General features: G+C 37.9%; 1 protein-coding gene across 5 annotated transcripts in view; it reads right to left on the reverse strand.

Moving 5' to 3' along the window:
• Positions 1 to 14,943, reverse strand: part of AASS (aminoadipate-semialdehyde synthase) — a 92,316-nt gene that overhangs the window by 48,314 nt on the left and 29,059 nt on the right. For 3 of the 5 annotated variants that reach the window (XM_079932650.1, XM_079932652.1, XM_079932649.1), the window contains 8 exons: positions 13,308 to 13,529; positions 10,156 to 10,332; positions 7,336 to 7,420; positions 4,414 to 4,481; positions 4,160 to 4,306; positions 3,164 to 3,242; positions 2,902 to 3,029; positions 1,345 to 1,493 (listed from right to left, as the gene is read on the reverse strand). In XM_079932650.1, coding sequence (XP_079788776.1) covers positions 1,345 to 1,493; positions 2,902 to 3,029; positions 3,164 to 3,242; positions 4,160 to 4,306; positions 4,414 to 4,481; positions 7,336 to 7,420; positions 10,156 to 10,332; positions 13,308 to 13,514 — 1,040 coding nt within the window. In that variant the 5' untranslated portion in view covers positions 13,515 to 13,529. Of the gene's footprint in view, positions 1 to 1,344; positions 1,494 to 2,901; positions 3,030 to 3,163; positions 3,243 to 4,159; positions 4,307 to 4,413; positions 4,482 to 7,335; positions 7,421 to 10,155; positions 10,333 to 12,854; positions 13,105 to 13,307; positions 13,530 to 14,943 lie in introns of those variants that run through there. The other 2 variants (XM_079932651.1, XM_079932653.1) reach the window with 2 other exon arrangements.

Consider the following 14,943-nt stretch of genomic DNA (forward strand, 5'->3'; position numbering starts at 1 on the left):
ATATAAACCCTATACAAGGGCTACAATGTCCCACTCACTGTCTTAAACTGTGCTTTGGTGGCTCCATAGTTATCAAGCACCAATCCTATCACTTGAAATCCTTGTTCTCACTCCTCCCTAGAGACTTTGCGGAGCCCATGCTCCCACTTTCTTCTAAACTCTTGTGATATTGATTGCTCCTAGCATTCCTTTGGAATTTAATTGATGCCAGCTACATGCCTGAGGGTAGCAACCACATTTTTTCTTTATCTCTCAGCTTAGCAGAGTGCCAGGCAGACCAGGTGCTCCACAAATATTTATTTATTAACGAATTCATTCAACGTTTAGTAATTATTTGAATGAACATTATATGTCAAACAACGTACTGGGTACCTGTGGCCAAAACAAATAGGGCCCCTATCCTTAAGGAGATTAAGTTCTAGTAAGTTCTAGTAAGGCAGGAAATATCATAAACACAGGAAAATAAAAATCATAAACACATGAATTTCAGGGAAAAATATAGTAACAGACTGAAGAGTGATGGGAATGGGGAAGCAAGAGACGACCTCTCTGAGGAGCTTACTTTTGAGCTACGTGTGGAGTCCCATAAGAGAAGAGAATCTCAAGAAGGAGGAAAGGAAATAGACTCACAAACATAGAAAACAAACATATGGTTACCAAAGCGCAAAGGGGGTAGGGAGGGATAAATGAGGAGCTTGGGATTAACAGATATACACTACGATATATACAATGGATAAAAAATGAGGACCTACTGTATAGCACAGGGAACTATATTCAATATCTTATAATAACCTATAATGGAAAATAATCTGAAAAAGGAAAATATGTATATATATATATATATATATGTATATATATACATACGTATATATATATATGTAACTAAATCACTGTGCTGTATACTTGAAACTAACAGGGCATTGTAAATCAACTAGACTTCAATAAAAAAAATAAACTTGCTCCCTAGAGCAAACAAACAAAAAAAAGAAACTTTGCAATCTCAGTTATCCCTAACATGTTATCACCGAGTCCAGCTGATCACTTAACACAGTTAAGCCCAGAACACTTTTTCTAACTTTCGGGATGTCACCTTATACATATATATATAACTGAATCACTTTGCTGTACACCTGAAACTAACAACATTGTAAATCAACTATACTTTGATTAAAAAAAAAAAAAAGGAGGGAAGGTTAACTGTCAAATATTTCCAAGAGATTAAATAAGATAAGTCAGACAACTGGTTATTACTAGTCAAGTCCTGTGCTATGTGGGTCCCCTATGTGTGATACCCTCACAGTGGGCCTTGCTGCTGAAAACTGCCATCATTGCTGAAGTCCTTACTTGTGTGGCAGTGCAGGGCAGCCTTCAACACCAGCAACTGAGGACTTGCCTGGAGCCAGGAGACTCTGAGCATCTTGGCGGGTTAGCAGGCGAGGAGTGTTTTGTTCCCAGTAGATTCCATTAATTAAACAAGTTGTATAGGGTGCAATCTGTAAAGCAGATCCCAAGGTCAGCGAGATAGGAAACAGCCTTTTTCAAAGCAGTGTGCTGAAAGAGAGCTATCAGTAAAGTTCATGAGAAATAATTTAACGTTATTTCTAATTGACTTCGTTATTTGCCAAGTCAGTGGCCACCTTTCGAAGCAAAGACGATAAATACCCACCCAGATTTCAGTGGAAAATTATCTCATTATAGAAAAACACATGAATATAAATACATTAATATCTGTGTTCTATAATGCCTTGCATAGCCAAGAAAAAGGAAATAACAGAAGTTCAAGTGACCAAGTGCTCTACTTCCAGCTCAGCCTCTAGTAGCATGTGATCTAAAGCATGCTACCTTAACTTCTCTGGGCTCTGTTTTCCTTACCTGCCAGATGGGGATAACGTGTACCCTATTCCTCAAAGGAATGCTGTGAAGATTAAATCAGATAACATCTGTAAGCTCCATGGGCAAATGCGCTACGTGCATGCATACATGGTAACTAGGTCATTATAAGTTTGGGGATGCATCCAATCACCAGTATTTCTGTGACTGGGGAAGAGAAGGGATGGAAACTTACTGGATTCAAAATTTTTCAATTTGAAACTAGTTTTATAATTCCTGTTTCTTAAGCATCTCAAGCATTTTCAAGCCACAGGTAAGAGTTCTTCTATAATATGCTCTACATGCTATAACACTAAATTTCATACCAGAATCTAAAAATGTTATATTGTTCAAATACATTTAAAATTATTTAAAATATTCCTTTTCACAATTAGATGCATGCATTTTTTTGTTGGTTTATTTTAAGAAGGACTGTTGCATGACCAATGACTACAAAACACACAAATATATTATCCTTCTTATAAGACGAGACCAGAGTGTCCCCATCAGGAGGATCTGAACTGGAAGTAACTTTTGTACAGTGGAGATGGGTCTTCCATAGCCATACTGTTTCACTCTGGTCCCCTGTAATCAATGGCATGTATTTCAAGATGGCTGGCTGAGGTTGACTGCAATTTGTGGCCATAGAAGGGATAGAACTATGTTGAGAACAACTCTCATAGACACTATGGTTTCTCAACAGTACTAACTAATTCAGGATAAATACAGAAAAGAGTAACCCACAGGAAATGGTTTAGAGCAACTGGGCACAGGCAGACCTGAAGGAGAAACACAGTCAGTGAAGCAATGTGCATACCCATAGAAACTACCAAAGCCACAAAGCAAAGGCCACTCCAAACACCAAGAAAAGCCAACAACACCTAAGGACAACTCATAATACCCAAAGGACTCCCCACAAGTCACTATGGAGAACTGAAAACCAATGTACACAATCACAATCTCTCTCCTTCAAAGCAGCCTAACTATAGCGTATCACGAGCAACCAACTCAAAAGCGAGGCATGATACTCACATCAGTATTAAAACGGCTTATGTAGCGCTCAGGATATTTGTCATACTCTACAGGATCATAGATACCATCTGTTTTCCGGACGAGATGATGATGGCGACTTAACACTGTCCCGTACACTTTTCTCAGGTCTTGCAGAGGAGAAAGGAATTAGTCAAGTGGGTCACAAATGATAAAGGGTTATGGTGATAAAATATTATAACACTGAAACTGTTAAAAAAAAACAGTAAAAGACACAAACACTCGCCCGCCCCGCCCTCCCTACCTCCATTTTGGGAAACTTCTTTTAATTCGTGCGGCTCCACGTATTCACAAGGTAATTCATTGAAGATTTCTTGGGCTCCCTGTAAATAATGCATGAGTGAAAACTCTAAAAATCAATCCGAGAAGAGCCAATACGATTTCCTGCAAAGGTTCCAACTCCTCTTCCCCACAATTTTATAGCTCAACTTGCCCTGCCCCGCAACTGGGACCACAACACGGAAGCACAGGTGAGCCTCTTGCATGCAGCCTGTGAACCAACTTTTATTCCCATTTAAACACCACTCATTGGAAGGGGCTTTAATTTTTTTACTTAAAGTTATTCAGCATAGAAGCAAGGGGGGTTAAGAACTGACAGTACGATAAAAATATTTCTATTTAATTTTTGCTCCATTGCAGAAATTATTTCAAGTGGGGAAACTATATTTCCTACTTACATCAGATGGCTATCTCACAGTACAATATAAATAGTGATGTCCTGTTTGTAAAATATTTTCGCTGAAGAAAGATCTATTTTGCAATTACAAGTTTCTCTATGGGATCAAAAATACATTCTCGAAACTACCCCAGAAGGAAGAAAGTAACAATAGTAGTCTTGAGTTAAGCCTCTTAACATCTTTTGGCAAAACTCCAAATCTTGTAAAATTTACATCCTGGGGTCACTTCCAAATTTTGGGATATCTCAGTGATAGAGGTAAAGCAGAGCACCCTAAGAATAGACCTTTACACAACACGGAGTTATCCCTCTAAAAAGAAAAAAAGAAAAGAAACACCATTCAAAGCCTCTGACAGCTTGGAATCAACTCAAAGCAAAGACACTAAGTTTGGACCAGTACTGCACTTTACTGTGGGAAAAGTACATAGGTAAGAAAAGTACCAAGAACAGAATGCCCAGTCGTGGAAAAGAAGGGCTCTGAAATGTCACACAAAATGCCCACATCCTTTGGGTCAGTGTCAGAGTTTCAGACTGCTTTACAGAAAGAAGACAGTTGGAGCATACCTTAGATACATTACCAGTCCCTGTGAACACAAATGTTAAGGGCCCTATCGACTTTGGCATCAATCCCAGAGATATTTCATAGCCAGTGTCTCGGACAGCTTGCACAGCCTGACTGCTGTTCCTGTAGTTATGAGCCATGCCAATGTGCTGCAAGCAAGCACACGTGGATCACATTAGTCTACCACCTGAGACAGGTTTCTGTTCTTAAAATGTGACATGTATTTCAAAAAAAATAGACACAATAAACATCTCACCATAAAAGGTGTGTGATGTCCCAAAGCAAGGAGCCTTAAACCCATTCCATGTAAAATGTTGATCATCCCTGTTGCAGAATCAGACCAACAGAAAGACCATTAGTTGGGAGGAGTTGAAGCTGTTCTCTCTACCTGTCCTCCAACCTGCTCCGTGCTCTGAGAAAGCACAGACCACAGCATCTCAGATTTGGAAGGGGCCCCGGTAGTCATCTTATCCATTCCCTCAACTTTCTGCCATCGAAAGCGTTAACCCAGCTGCACCCCGACCTGTCCCCTCCACATCCAATCCTGCTAAAACGGAGAGTGTCCCTCTTCTTCTCTAAGGTTAATCTCTCCACCTTTGCTCCAGATCCCATCCCTTCCTGTCTCTCTCAGGAATTTACTCTTGAATTATGTCCTCTCTCTATCCCTCTCTATTGGTTCATTCTTATCAACATTTAAACACGCCTCCATTTCTCTCATACCAGAAACAAATGAATAAGCAAAAAAGAAGTCACCATTGACCCTATGACCCCTCCCCCCATCATTTCAGTGACCTACACAGCTAAACTCGTGGACACTTTTCAGATCTTGGCTTACTTGTCAGAGGTATCTGGCAATGTAGAGCCCCTCTTTGTTGGGACTCTCTTCCCTCAGCTTGCCTGGCTTGAACATTTTCACCCTACATTTCTGCAGGCTCCACTTCCCATGCCCATTCCTTTTATATGAGTGCCTTGCCCTTTGCTTGGTATTGGTCACTCTCAGGATTCTGTCCCAGGCACTATTCTCTTCAATCTCTACATTTTTCCCTTAGCTAATCTCATGCATTCCTAAATTTCAAGTACTCTCTGTACGATGATGACTCCAAGTCTGTATCTCTAACGCAGATATTTTATTTCAAGACCCAACCAACCACCTTATGGATTTCTCAATCTGGATGTCCTTCACGTAGCAGAAACTTAGCATGCCTGTAACGAAGACCTCAGCATCCATTCTCCCCTTCTTTTCCGGAAGGGAACTTTCCCTCTCCATATCCCTGACAAATTTTCTTTGACCTTTTTTCTGATGTCAACTTTTAAAGGAATAATTTACATACAACAAATCACACCAATTTAAAGTCTATAGTTTGATAACTGTTAACAAATGCACACACCCATATTACCACCAACATAATCAAAATACAGAATATTCCCATCACTCCAGTCAATCCTCCCCGAACTTTGGCCCCAAACAACTACTGATTTTATTTGTCTCTATAGATTCGTTTCTTCTACAGTTGCATACAAATGAAATTTTAAGTATTTACTCTTCTTTGTGTGTCTGCTTTTACTCAGGAAAATGTTTTTGAGATTCATGCATACTTTGTGCGTACAAGTAGTTTGCTTCTTTTTATTGCTGAGGAGTGTTCCGTTCTATGGATGTACCACGGTTTATTTATCCATTCCTCTGCGGATTGTCTGGGCTATTATGAATGAAGCTACTATAAATAATTCTTTACAAAAAATAATTTGTTTCTCTTGATAAATGCCTATGAGTGGAATTTATTTTGTATATTGATATGCAAGTGTTTTATTTATTCTTGAGATGAGTCTTTCAAGGATTTGCCTATTTTGTCAACGTTGTCAAATTTATTGGCTTATTCATAATATTCCCTTATCATTTTTAATATCTGTGACATATATAGTGATGATTCCTCTTGTATTCCTAATATTGGTAAAAAGTGGCTTCTCTCTCTTTTTTTTAAAAATCAATCTAACTGGAGGTTTATCAATTTTATTGATTATTTTTTTAAAAAAAGAACTGGCTTTTGATTTTCTCTATTATTTTCCTGTTTTAATTTAATTGATGTTCCCTCTTATCAATATTATTTCCTTCCTTCTATTTGCTTTGGGTTAATTTTGGGTTAATTTTGGGTTAATTAATTTACTTTTCTAGCTTCTTCTGATGGAAATTTAGATTACTAATTTAAGAACTTTCTTCTTTTCTAATGAAAGCATTAGAATGCTATAAATTTCCTTCTAAGCACCACTTTACCTGCATTCCACAAATTTTGGTGTGCTGTGTTTTAAATTTTCATTCAATTCAAAATATTTTCTAATTTTTCCTGTGATGTCTTCTGGACTCATGGGTTATTCAAAACTACATTGTTTATCTTCCAAATATTTGGAAGTTTCCCATATATCTTTGTATTATAATTCCAAAATCAATTTTATTATAGTCAGAGCACATACTCTATGATTTCAGACCTTTTAAGTTTATTAAACATTGTTTTGTGACCTAGCATATGGACCATCTGGATGAATGTTCCACAGGAAAGGAATGTGTTCTATTCTGCAAGTTGCTGGGTGGAGTGCTGGGTGCTCAAGAACTTCCACTGATGTCAGGGCGGTTGATAGTGTTTTGCGTCCTCTATCCCTACAAATTTTCTGTCTACTTATTCTGACAATTATACACCTTCAAGTAGTCTAATCTGATATAGAGTTATAACATGTGGTGTTTCTCAACTAAAGATGGTTCAAAGTACTAACTGGGACAAAAATCAAGTACTGTTTTTCCCCAAACTCCAGCTTGTATCCTTGCTAGACTGCTCCTCTGTTGGCTCCTGTCCCCGTACCTTTTCTCCCTCTTTTACCCTTTCTTCCATTCTTCAATTTCTCATCACCAAATTGACCTCTCTTTCCAGTCTTCCAAACAGTAAAAATTAAGAGCCTAAGCATAGCTGTTGTCCTTCTCCCTGCTCTCTTTTTCTTAATTTTTGTAATAAATATAGTTTAATGATTTTATTTTATTCCCCTGATATTCATCACCCTTAGTCACACCCCCATGTTTATTTTTATTGGTGGAAATGAACACTCCCATCCCCTTGCCACAAAAAAGAGAGAACGCAGTTACTCCCCAGGCAAATTTAGAAAATGGGTGATGTAACAGCCTTGGCATACCTACCTGCCACACCTGCCCACTGTCCAAACGCCACTACCCGTATTCCTCTATGATCCACCATTTTCTCATAATCAATAAGTCGGATTTCCTGAAGAAACAGTAAAAAATTTCTCAAGCAGACCCATCCAGCTTAATTTGAATGAGTACAAAACATATATGAGCAAGTGATTATTTCACAGTATTCCCTCATAAAATAGATCTTGACTTGCCAGGTGCACCATGAAATATTTAGAAAATGCTGGGTCACAAACCAATGATAGGTTTGTGATGAGAAATGAAAGAATGGTCCTAGCAGGGTGCTAACACCCCTTGATGGTAGGCAATAAAATAACAAAGGCATGATTTCTTTTAACTTTTAGCCCAGCACCACTGACAAATATATCCACATACTGCCCCCACTCATCCTCACATCCTTCCCTCTAGTCTCAAAAACCACAAGTCTTTCCTGAGACTAATCCCTGTGAGCTAGATGCCAGCTTTATTCTATGTCCTCCAAGACCTCTCAAACTTTTTCTTTCTTTTCTTTCTTCCTTCTTTACACTGTTCCTTTCCCTCAGCCATTCTAAATACACCCAGGTCTCTCTTCTACTTTAAAAATAACAACTATACACCCTCTCAAGTCCATACACACAAATCTATCTCATTCTCTCTCTCTCTCCTTCTGTCTCTCTTAGTATCTCTCTGTTTCTCTGTCTCTCTCTTTTTTTTCTCTCTCCAGCCTTTCACAAGCGAACTTTATTTTAAAAGTAGCACAAGCTGCTTGCTCTTCACTTCCTCACCTTCACTAAAATCTTGTCCTTCCTCTTTCCTTGGGAATCTTCCCTCTCTCTTGGAAATGTCCTATTACCTCATGCTTAAAAACTGCTGACACATTGGAATTATAGAATGTTTTAAATAGTCTCTTTCCTCAAAGATGATATAATTTTTGCCATGTGCTTGGATTTAAGAATATTTAATATTAATCCAACTCCAAGTAATTTGTTACAAAATGTTGCCCAAAAGCAGCCCTGCTGGGTCTGTTTTCATTAATTTTCTTGAAATGAATGAAACTTCATATAACCAAAAAGAAAAATGTTTCTAAAGTACTTTTTGAGGAGTTTTATCTGCTTAAAGTGAAACATTCTTCTATAATACTATTTCCTTTAATTACTTTTTGAATTGATTCTTATGAAACACTGTAAATTAACTACAGTGTCTGTTTAGTGAATCTGAAATTAGTAAGAATGTGTTCTACAAGTTTATGTAAAATACATTTTCCTCCATTACTTTTACTGTTTGTGAAACTCTCCTGTCCTCTACCTATCGTCAGATTCAAGTCTAGTTTCTAATGCTCTAACATCCTTACCCCAGGACTTAGACCTTGGACTTCTCCATCTACAGTCACTCCTTACCCTCACCCAGTCTCATGGCTTTAGATACCATCTAGTCTCTGACAACTGAAAAATGTGTATCTGGAGAAGCTGCCCTCCTGAGCTACAGACTCACATCCAATGGCCCACTCAGCATCTCCCCTTACATGTCTAATGGGCAAATTAAACTCGACAGGCCCTAAGCTCAAATCTTCATCCTCCCACCCAAGCCTGCTCCTCGTGCAGTAGCATCATGTCAATCTAAAGCAACTCCTTTAAGTTACTCTAACCAAAATCCTGGAGTCGCCTCTGACTCCTCTCTTTCTCTCATAGTCCACATTCACCTCATCCATGAATCCTGCAGGATCAGACCTCTAAAATACATCCAAGATTGTCCATGTGTCACGACCTCCACTCCCGCCGCCCTCAACATCATTTGCAGCCTAGCATCTGGACTAGTCTAGACTAACAATCTTCTTATCAATTTTGCTCTCCTTCTCCCGTCTCCAACTTTTATTCACAGAGCAGGCAGAATAAGCATCTTAGAATATGATTAACTCTAATCCTCCATTCAAAAAGACTGTCTGTCGGGCTTTTGCACTACTATTCTCTCAGGCTGGAAGGCTTCTCCCAGATGGATATGGCTTGATCCTTTGCCTCTTACAAATTTTTGCTCAATGCCAATACTGCAATGAGGCACTCCCTGATCATCCTATTTCAAGTAGCGTTATCACCTCCCCTAGTGCCCAGCACTCCTTTTTTTCTTCTGTATTGTATTTATCTCCATTACACATATCACCAAGCGACATATGAGGTGTTGTTTATTTATTCTAGTGTCTCCTCGTACTAGAATGTAAGCTATGTTCATTGCAGTGATCAGTGTCAGACACATTGTAGGCACTTGGTAAATATTTGTTGAGTATTTTAAATAGATGTATTTTAAATAGATGATAGTTTTTCCACAGTATTTATATCTCAAAAAATGTTTCTTTTCCTTATGAATGTTAATAAATGTAAAAATAGTTTCCAGTACAGTTCTGGTACTACAGAGCTGTGCAGCCTCAGTCAAGTCACTTCACCTCTCTGGGCTCCATCTGAAAAATTAGGGTGGTAAGTTATATGATCCCTGAGGTTCCTTTTAGCTCTAAAATTCTACTTGCTAATATTTGAACTATTAACCTTATAAGTTAATAATCATTTGGAGCAAATGCTTCTATCATTCTTCCCATTTCAGAATACAAAGGAATGAAATGTGTTTGGTTCCTCTTATCACAAACTCCAAACTTGCCCAGCAGAGCAGCCCGAAGAGTAGCAGAACTATACAAGCACTAACTGCAGATCACCTCTCCTACTGAGGTGAATACGTGATGTATTTTCTAGATGCTGAAAGAAAACTAAAACTCCACTTGACAGTTAAATGTTAAAAAAAAATATGTTTCTATGTTAACATTTATGAATATTGGCCACTAATTACCTGTTTTAGGATCTCATCCAACAAACCCATATTGGCCTCCTGAGCCTTTATGGTGTGGGAGAAGAATGCATAGGTCTTCTTAGGCATTAGTTTTTCTTCTGGGGGTCTTTTAACTCCCAAAATTAAACAAGCTTCAGAAATATCCTCCTGAAGAATGCCACCAGCTTTGACATATTCCTGGGAATGTAATTTTGATTAAAAGTTATTCTCTTGATTTGTTGTATTCATATTTTCTTCAATAAATAAATGTAGCAATTAAAGTCACAACCTTTTGAAGGAAACAAATATAAGGAACAAATCATAGAAAAACTACTTCTAATATTCTTACTTGCTGGCTAAAGATCAATCTAACATGTTTGACTTTTGTACCAGAAACAAAAAATTAGAGAATTCAGCACATACTTTAATCTAAGAACAGTTAATAGTTTGACCATAACCGCTAGCACATGTGATTTAAATATACATGTAAAATGTATATTTTGTGCCAACAATGCCCTGAAACATTAAATGCTAAATAGTAATATACTTTTAAAGGAAATATATATGCTTTTATATACAGGTATACTTTTAAAGGAAAGACATATACGCAATCTTTTCTTTTCTTTTGTTTTTTTGTTGTTCAGTTAGTATTTATTACTGCCCTACTCTGTTCCATGGACTGTGCTAAAGATGAGATAGGACACAAAGAAACAGAGACAAGCTCTCCCCTGTAAAGGAGCTCACAAAATATTGTAAAAAGAAGTCAGAGGCACAGTGCATGAGGCTGAATTCAAAAGAACATTATGAGTAGCATAATCTAAGTGATATATTAATTTAATGGATATTGAGATAACTCCCAGGTGAGATGATCAAGGAAATGTGGAAATTTAAATTAATCTAAAAGGCTGGGTAGGATTTGGAGGGATGGAGATGGGAAATACAAGGTGGTAATATCAGTAAGAGATAGTGAAGGAGATGGGAAAGTAAGGAGATGTTTAGGGCATAATAAGTGAATCAATTTAGAAAAATAGACTGAATATTATTATGGTGAATATAAGCTTTATTGGATAAAAATAAAAATAATCATTGATTTTTTTTTTTTTTTTTTGCGGTACGCGGGCCTCTCACTGTTGTGGCCTCTCCCGTTGTGGAGCACAGGCTCTGGACGCGCAGCCTCAACGGCCATGACTCACAGGCCCAGCCACTCCGTGGCATGTGGGATCTTCCCAGACCGGGGCACGAATCCGTGTCCCCTGCTTCGGCAGGCGGACTCTCAACCACTGCACCACCAGGGAAGCCCCATTGATATTTATTAATAAATTACTATGTGCTTTGCTAAGCTCTTTGGGTGAATTATCTCATTTAATTCTCAAAACTCCCATGAGGTAGGTGCTATTATTATCCCCAATTTATCAATGGGAAACCTGAGTCCTACACATTAAACTGAGATTTCATAGCTAGTACATGGAGGCAATAGACAATCATTTCAGACTTTTAAATAAAGGGGTAGCATGATCCAGGCAGAATTTTTAAAGCATCTTAGATGGCAGTTGAATAAAATGAAGATAAATCTAGTTAGGAATCTACTTCAAAGGAAAGTACAAATGAATAGGAAAGAAAGTAAAAGAATGAACATATGGTTCATACCTGGTTTCTCTGAAAACAATCTATTTGCCCATTTATAGTAGACTGGTTAAATAAATCATGATAAATAATGGAGTAATTATAGCAGCCATTAAATAGAATGACGCTGATGTCTATGAACTGACATGAAGTGATTTCCAGGTATGCTGTAGAACAAAGCAAGGTGCAAAAGAGTATATACAGTATAAAACGTTCTGTATAAGACTGAAGGGAAAATAAGAAAACACATACATACACACACATACACATGCTTATTTTTGCAAGAAGAAACACAGGAATGATAGATCAGAAACTGATGAAAATAGTAACCTATAGGGTGGGTGGGAATGGGATGTAAGGGATTAAGATGAGAGCAAGACTTCTCTGTGTCGCATCTTTTTATACAGTTTTAATCGTTGAAGCTTGTAAATGTTTAACTTATTTGAAAAATAAAATTAAATCAAAAAGGATTTAAAGCAAATATTAAAATGTCATAGAAACAAAAATAAATCCAACTGGATATCACATTGACATGTAACCACAGAGAAAAACTCATTCAGATATCTTTTGAACACAGCACTCCGAATATTCTTTGTGGGATGTATTCTAAAGGCCAAAAACAAAAAAATTCTTCTAAGAAATATTAAATTCCATTCAATATTCTCTTATTGAGGTATAATTGACATTATATTAGTTTCAGGTATACACCTAAATGATTCGACACTTGTGTATATTGCAAAATGATCACGACAATAAGCCTAGTTAACAATAAGCCCAGTACTGTTCTAGATTAAAAGAACTAAAGATACATAATAATGAATACAATGAACCTTAATTAAGCCTTAATTAAAATAAAAACCATAAAAGACATTTGAGACAATGGGGAATTTGAAATGTGAGATGTGAGATGATATTGTGGAATTATTAATTTCTTAGGTGTGAAAAAGATACAATGGTTACGCAGGAAGATGATTTATTCCTAGGAAATGTATACTGAAGCATTTAGAAATAAAGTGGCATTGTCTGCAGCATATTTTCAAACGGCTCAGGAAAGGAAAAACACATGCATGTATCTAAAATAAAAATAAAAGTCAAACCTGTGTCATAAGATTATTGTGAAGAATAAACAGAATGATGAATACGAGGGGCTTCACCTGGTGGCTGGCAAGGTAAACACTCATGAACAAACTCTACTCAGTGAAGCATTTCCTGCAGACATTTGTCTTTCCAGTCCTAGAACCAGGGTCACACATGAAGGAGAGAATGACTGAAGGATGTCATCTCCTAAAAGCAATCATTTTATCCCTCAGCTGGAAGAAAGCATGGAATGGGGTGAAAATAATACTTACTGGCTAAATTATGGGCTCAAGAAAGGATTCTAACTAGAAATCTCATAACTATATAATCTCATTATAACCGAAGTAAAGAAATATTGTCATGTGGTCTTTAAGTGACACTAGCAAACATTTTATTTTCACTCAGATGCTCCCTATTTTTCATACACAGGGTCATTTCAGTCCCACCTATTTTTAAAAATTGGAAATATTTACCTTATCGTGAATGGCCCGCCGATTGGAAGGCTGTATTAAGACCTTGTACCCCAGATTGGTGATCCCTTTGATGTGCCGGGGAGCCAAGGGAGCCCGCCTCTCCCAGGCGTTCACATCCTCCCGCCTCAATGCCATCACCGCCTTATAGTGAAGCCTGGAGAGGCTGAGGCCCAGCCTGCCCAGTTTGGTCCTAGGTACTCGCAGCATCTTGAAACCTGGTGACTGTAAAGAAATTGTAAGAGCAGGACAACAAAAGGCAAGAAGACTCACAGGTCAGTTCTGGTCTCCTGAGAAATCTGCTGTAAAATCCAACCAACTCAGGTGGTAACAGATTCAAGATGAAGAAGGGAGAGTGAAAACCTGGATGACATGATAATTTGCTGGTCATTGGGATGCTGTTCCTTTACCCAAACAAACCCAAACTTCCACAAACGAAGTTACTTCCAAAAAAAAAAAACAATAAAATGTCCCAAGCAACTTATGAGACACTAATCAATATCTGCTAAGTTGAACTCATTTTTTTAATGTATGTTTTATCAAACACACATTCAGCACAGAAGTTTTAAGCAAGTTAATCTACAAGGCAAATACAGGAAGATAATTTATGCCAATTTTGATGATTAAAGTTTAGAATCCTTTCATAATGTACAAGATCCTTGACAATCTAGCTCCAACCTCTTTCGAGTTTCATCTCTGACCATTTCCTAAACTAGTTCTACTCAGTGTGTTTTATAGCCTGTTGTCAGTCAGTGACTGCTTTGTACTGGTCCACAATGAGATATGTACAGAAATAGAAAGTAAGCACTTAGAAACCTTTATATGACAGGATCATTCTTCTAGTAATTCATTGGTATTGAATTTTATAAAAGCATTGGTCCTGGAAGATTGGAAATTTAAGAAAACAAAACAAACAAACAATTTATCACCACAGGTGTTAGAAGCTGAAGAAGCACCTGACACCCCCAGCCTCACTTCTCTGACCCTGTTGTTGCTCTAAACATTCTCTTCCCGGGCTTCCCTGGTGGCACGGTGGTTAAGAATCAGCCTCCCAATGCAGGGCACACGGGTTTGAGCCCTGGTTCGGGAAGATCCCACATGTCGTGGAGCAACTAAGCCCATGCGCCACAACTACTGAGCCTGCACTCTAGAGCCCGTGCTCTGCAACGAGAGAAGCCACCGCAATGAGAAGCCCGCGCACCGCAACGAAGAGTAGCCCACGCTCACAGCAACTAGAGAAAGCTCGCGCACTGCAACGAAGACCCGATGCAGCCAAAAAAAAAAAAAGAAAAAACCATGCTCTTCCCCTTTCCAGAGTTTCCTCTACCAGACCACCTCCCCCTGCTATCATATTAAACCCAGACCTGTCTCAGTTTTCTAACTGCTATTCCAGATTCTGTAACCCTATTCATTAATTCAATTAAGAAATATTTACAAGAGGCTTACTATGTGTCAGCACAGAATAAATTTTACAGAAAATTTTAAAGCGTAAGTATCAAACAGTATTCTGTGCCTCTTCAAATGGTTACATAAATGTAGTAGTCAGAAGTCATTTCAGACGATAATTTGCTGGTCATTTGGATGCTGAACCTTAGTTTTCTATGTTTAAGGTTGGCATGAAAATATAGAGACTAAATGA

Source organism: Stenella coeruleoalba (assembly GCF_951394435.1).
Source record: "Stenella coeruleoalba genome assembly, chromosome: 9".
NCBI classification, from domain to species: Eukaryota; Metazoa; Chordata; class Mammalia; order Artiodactyla; family Delphinidae; genus Stenella; species Stenella coeruleoalba.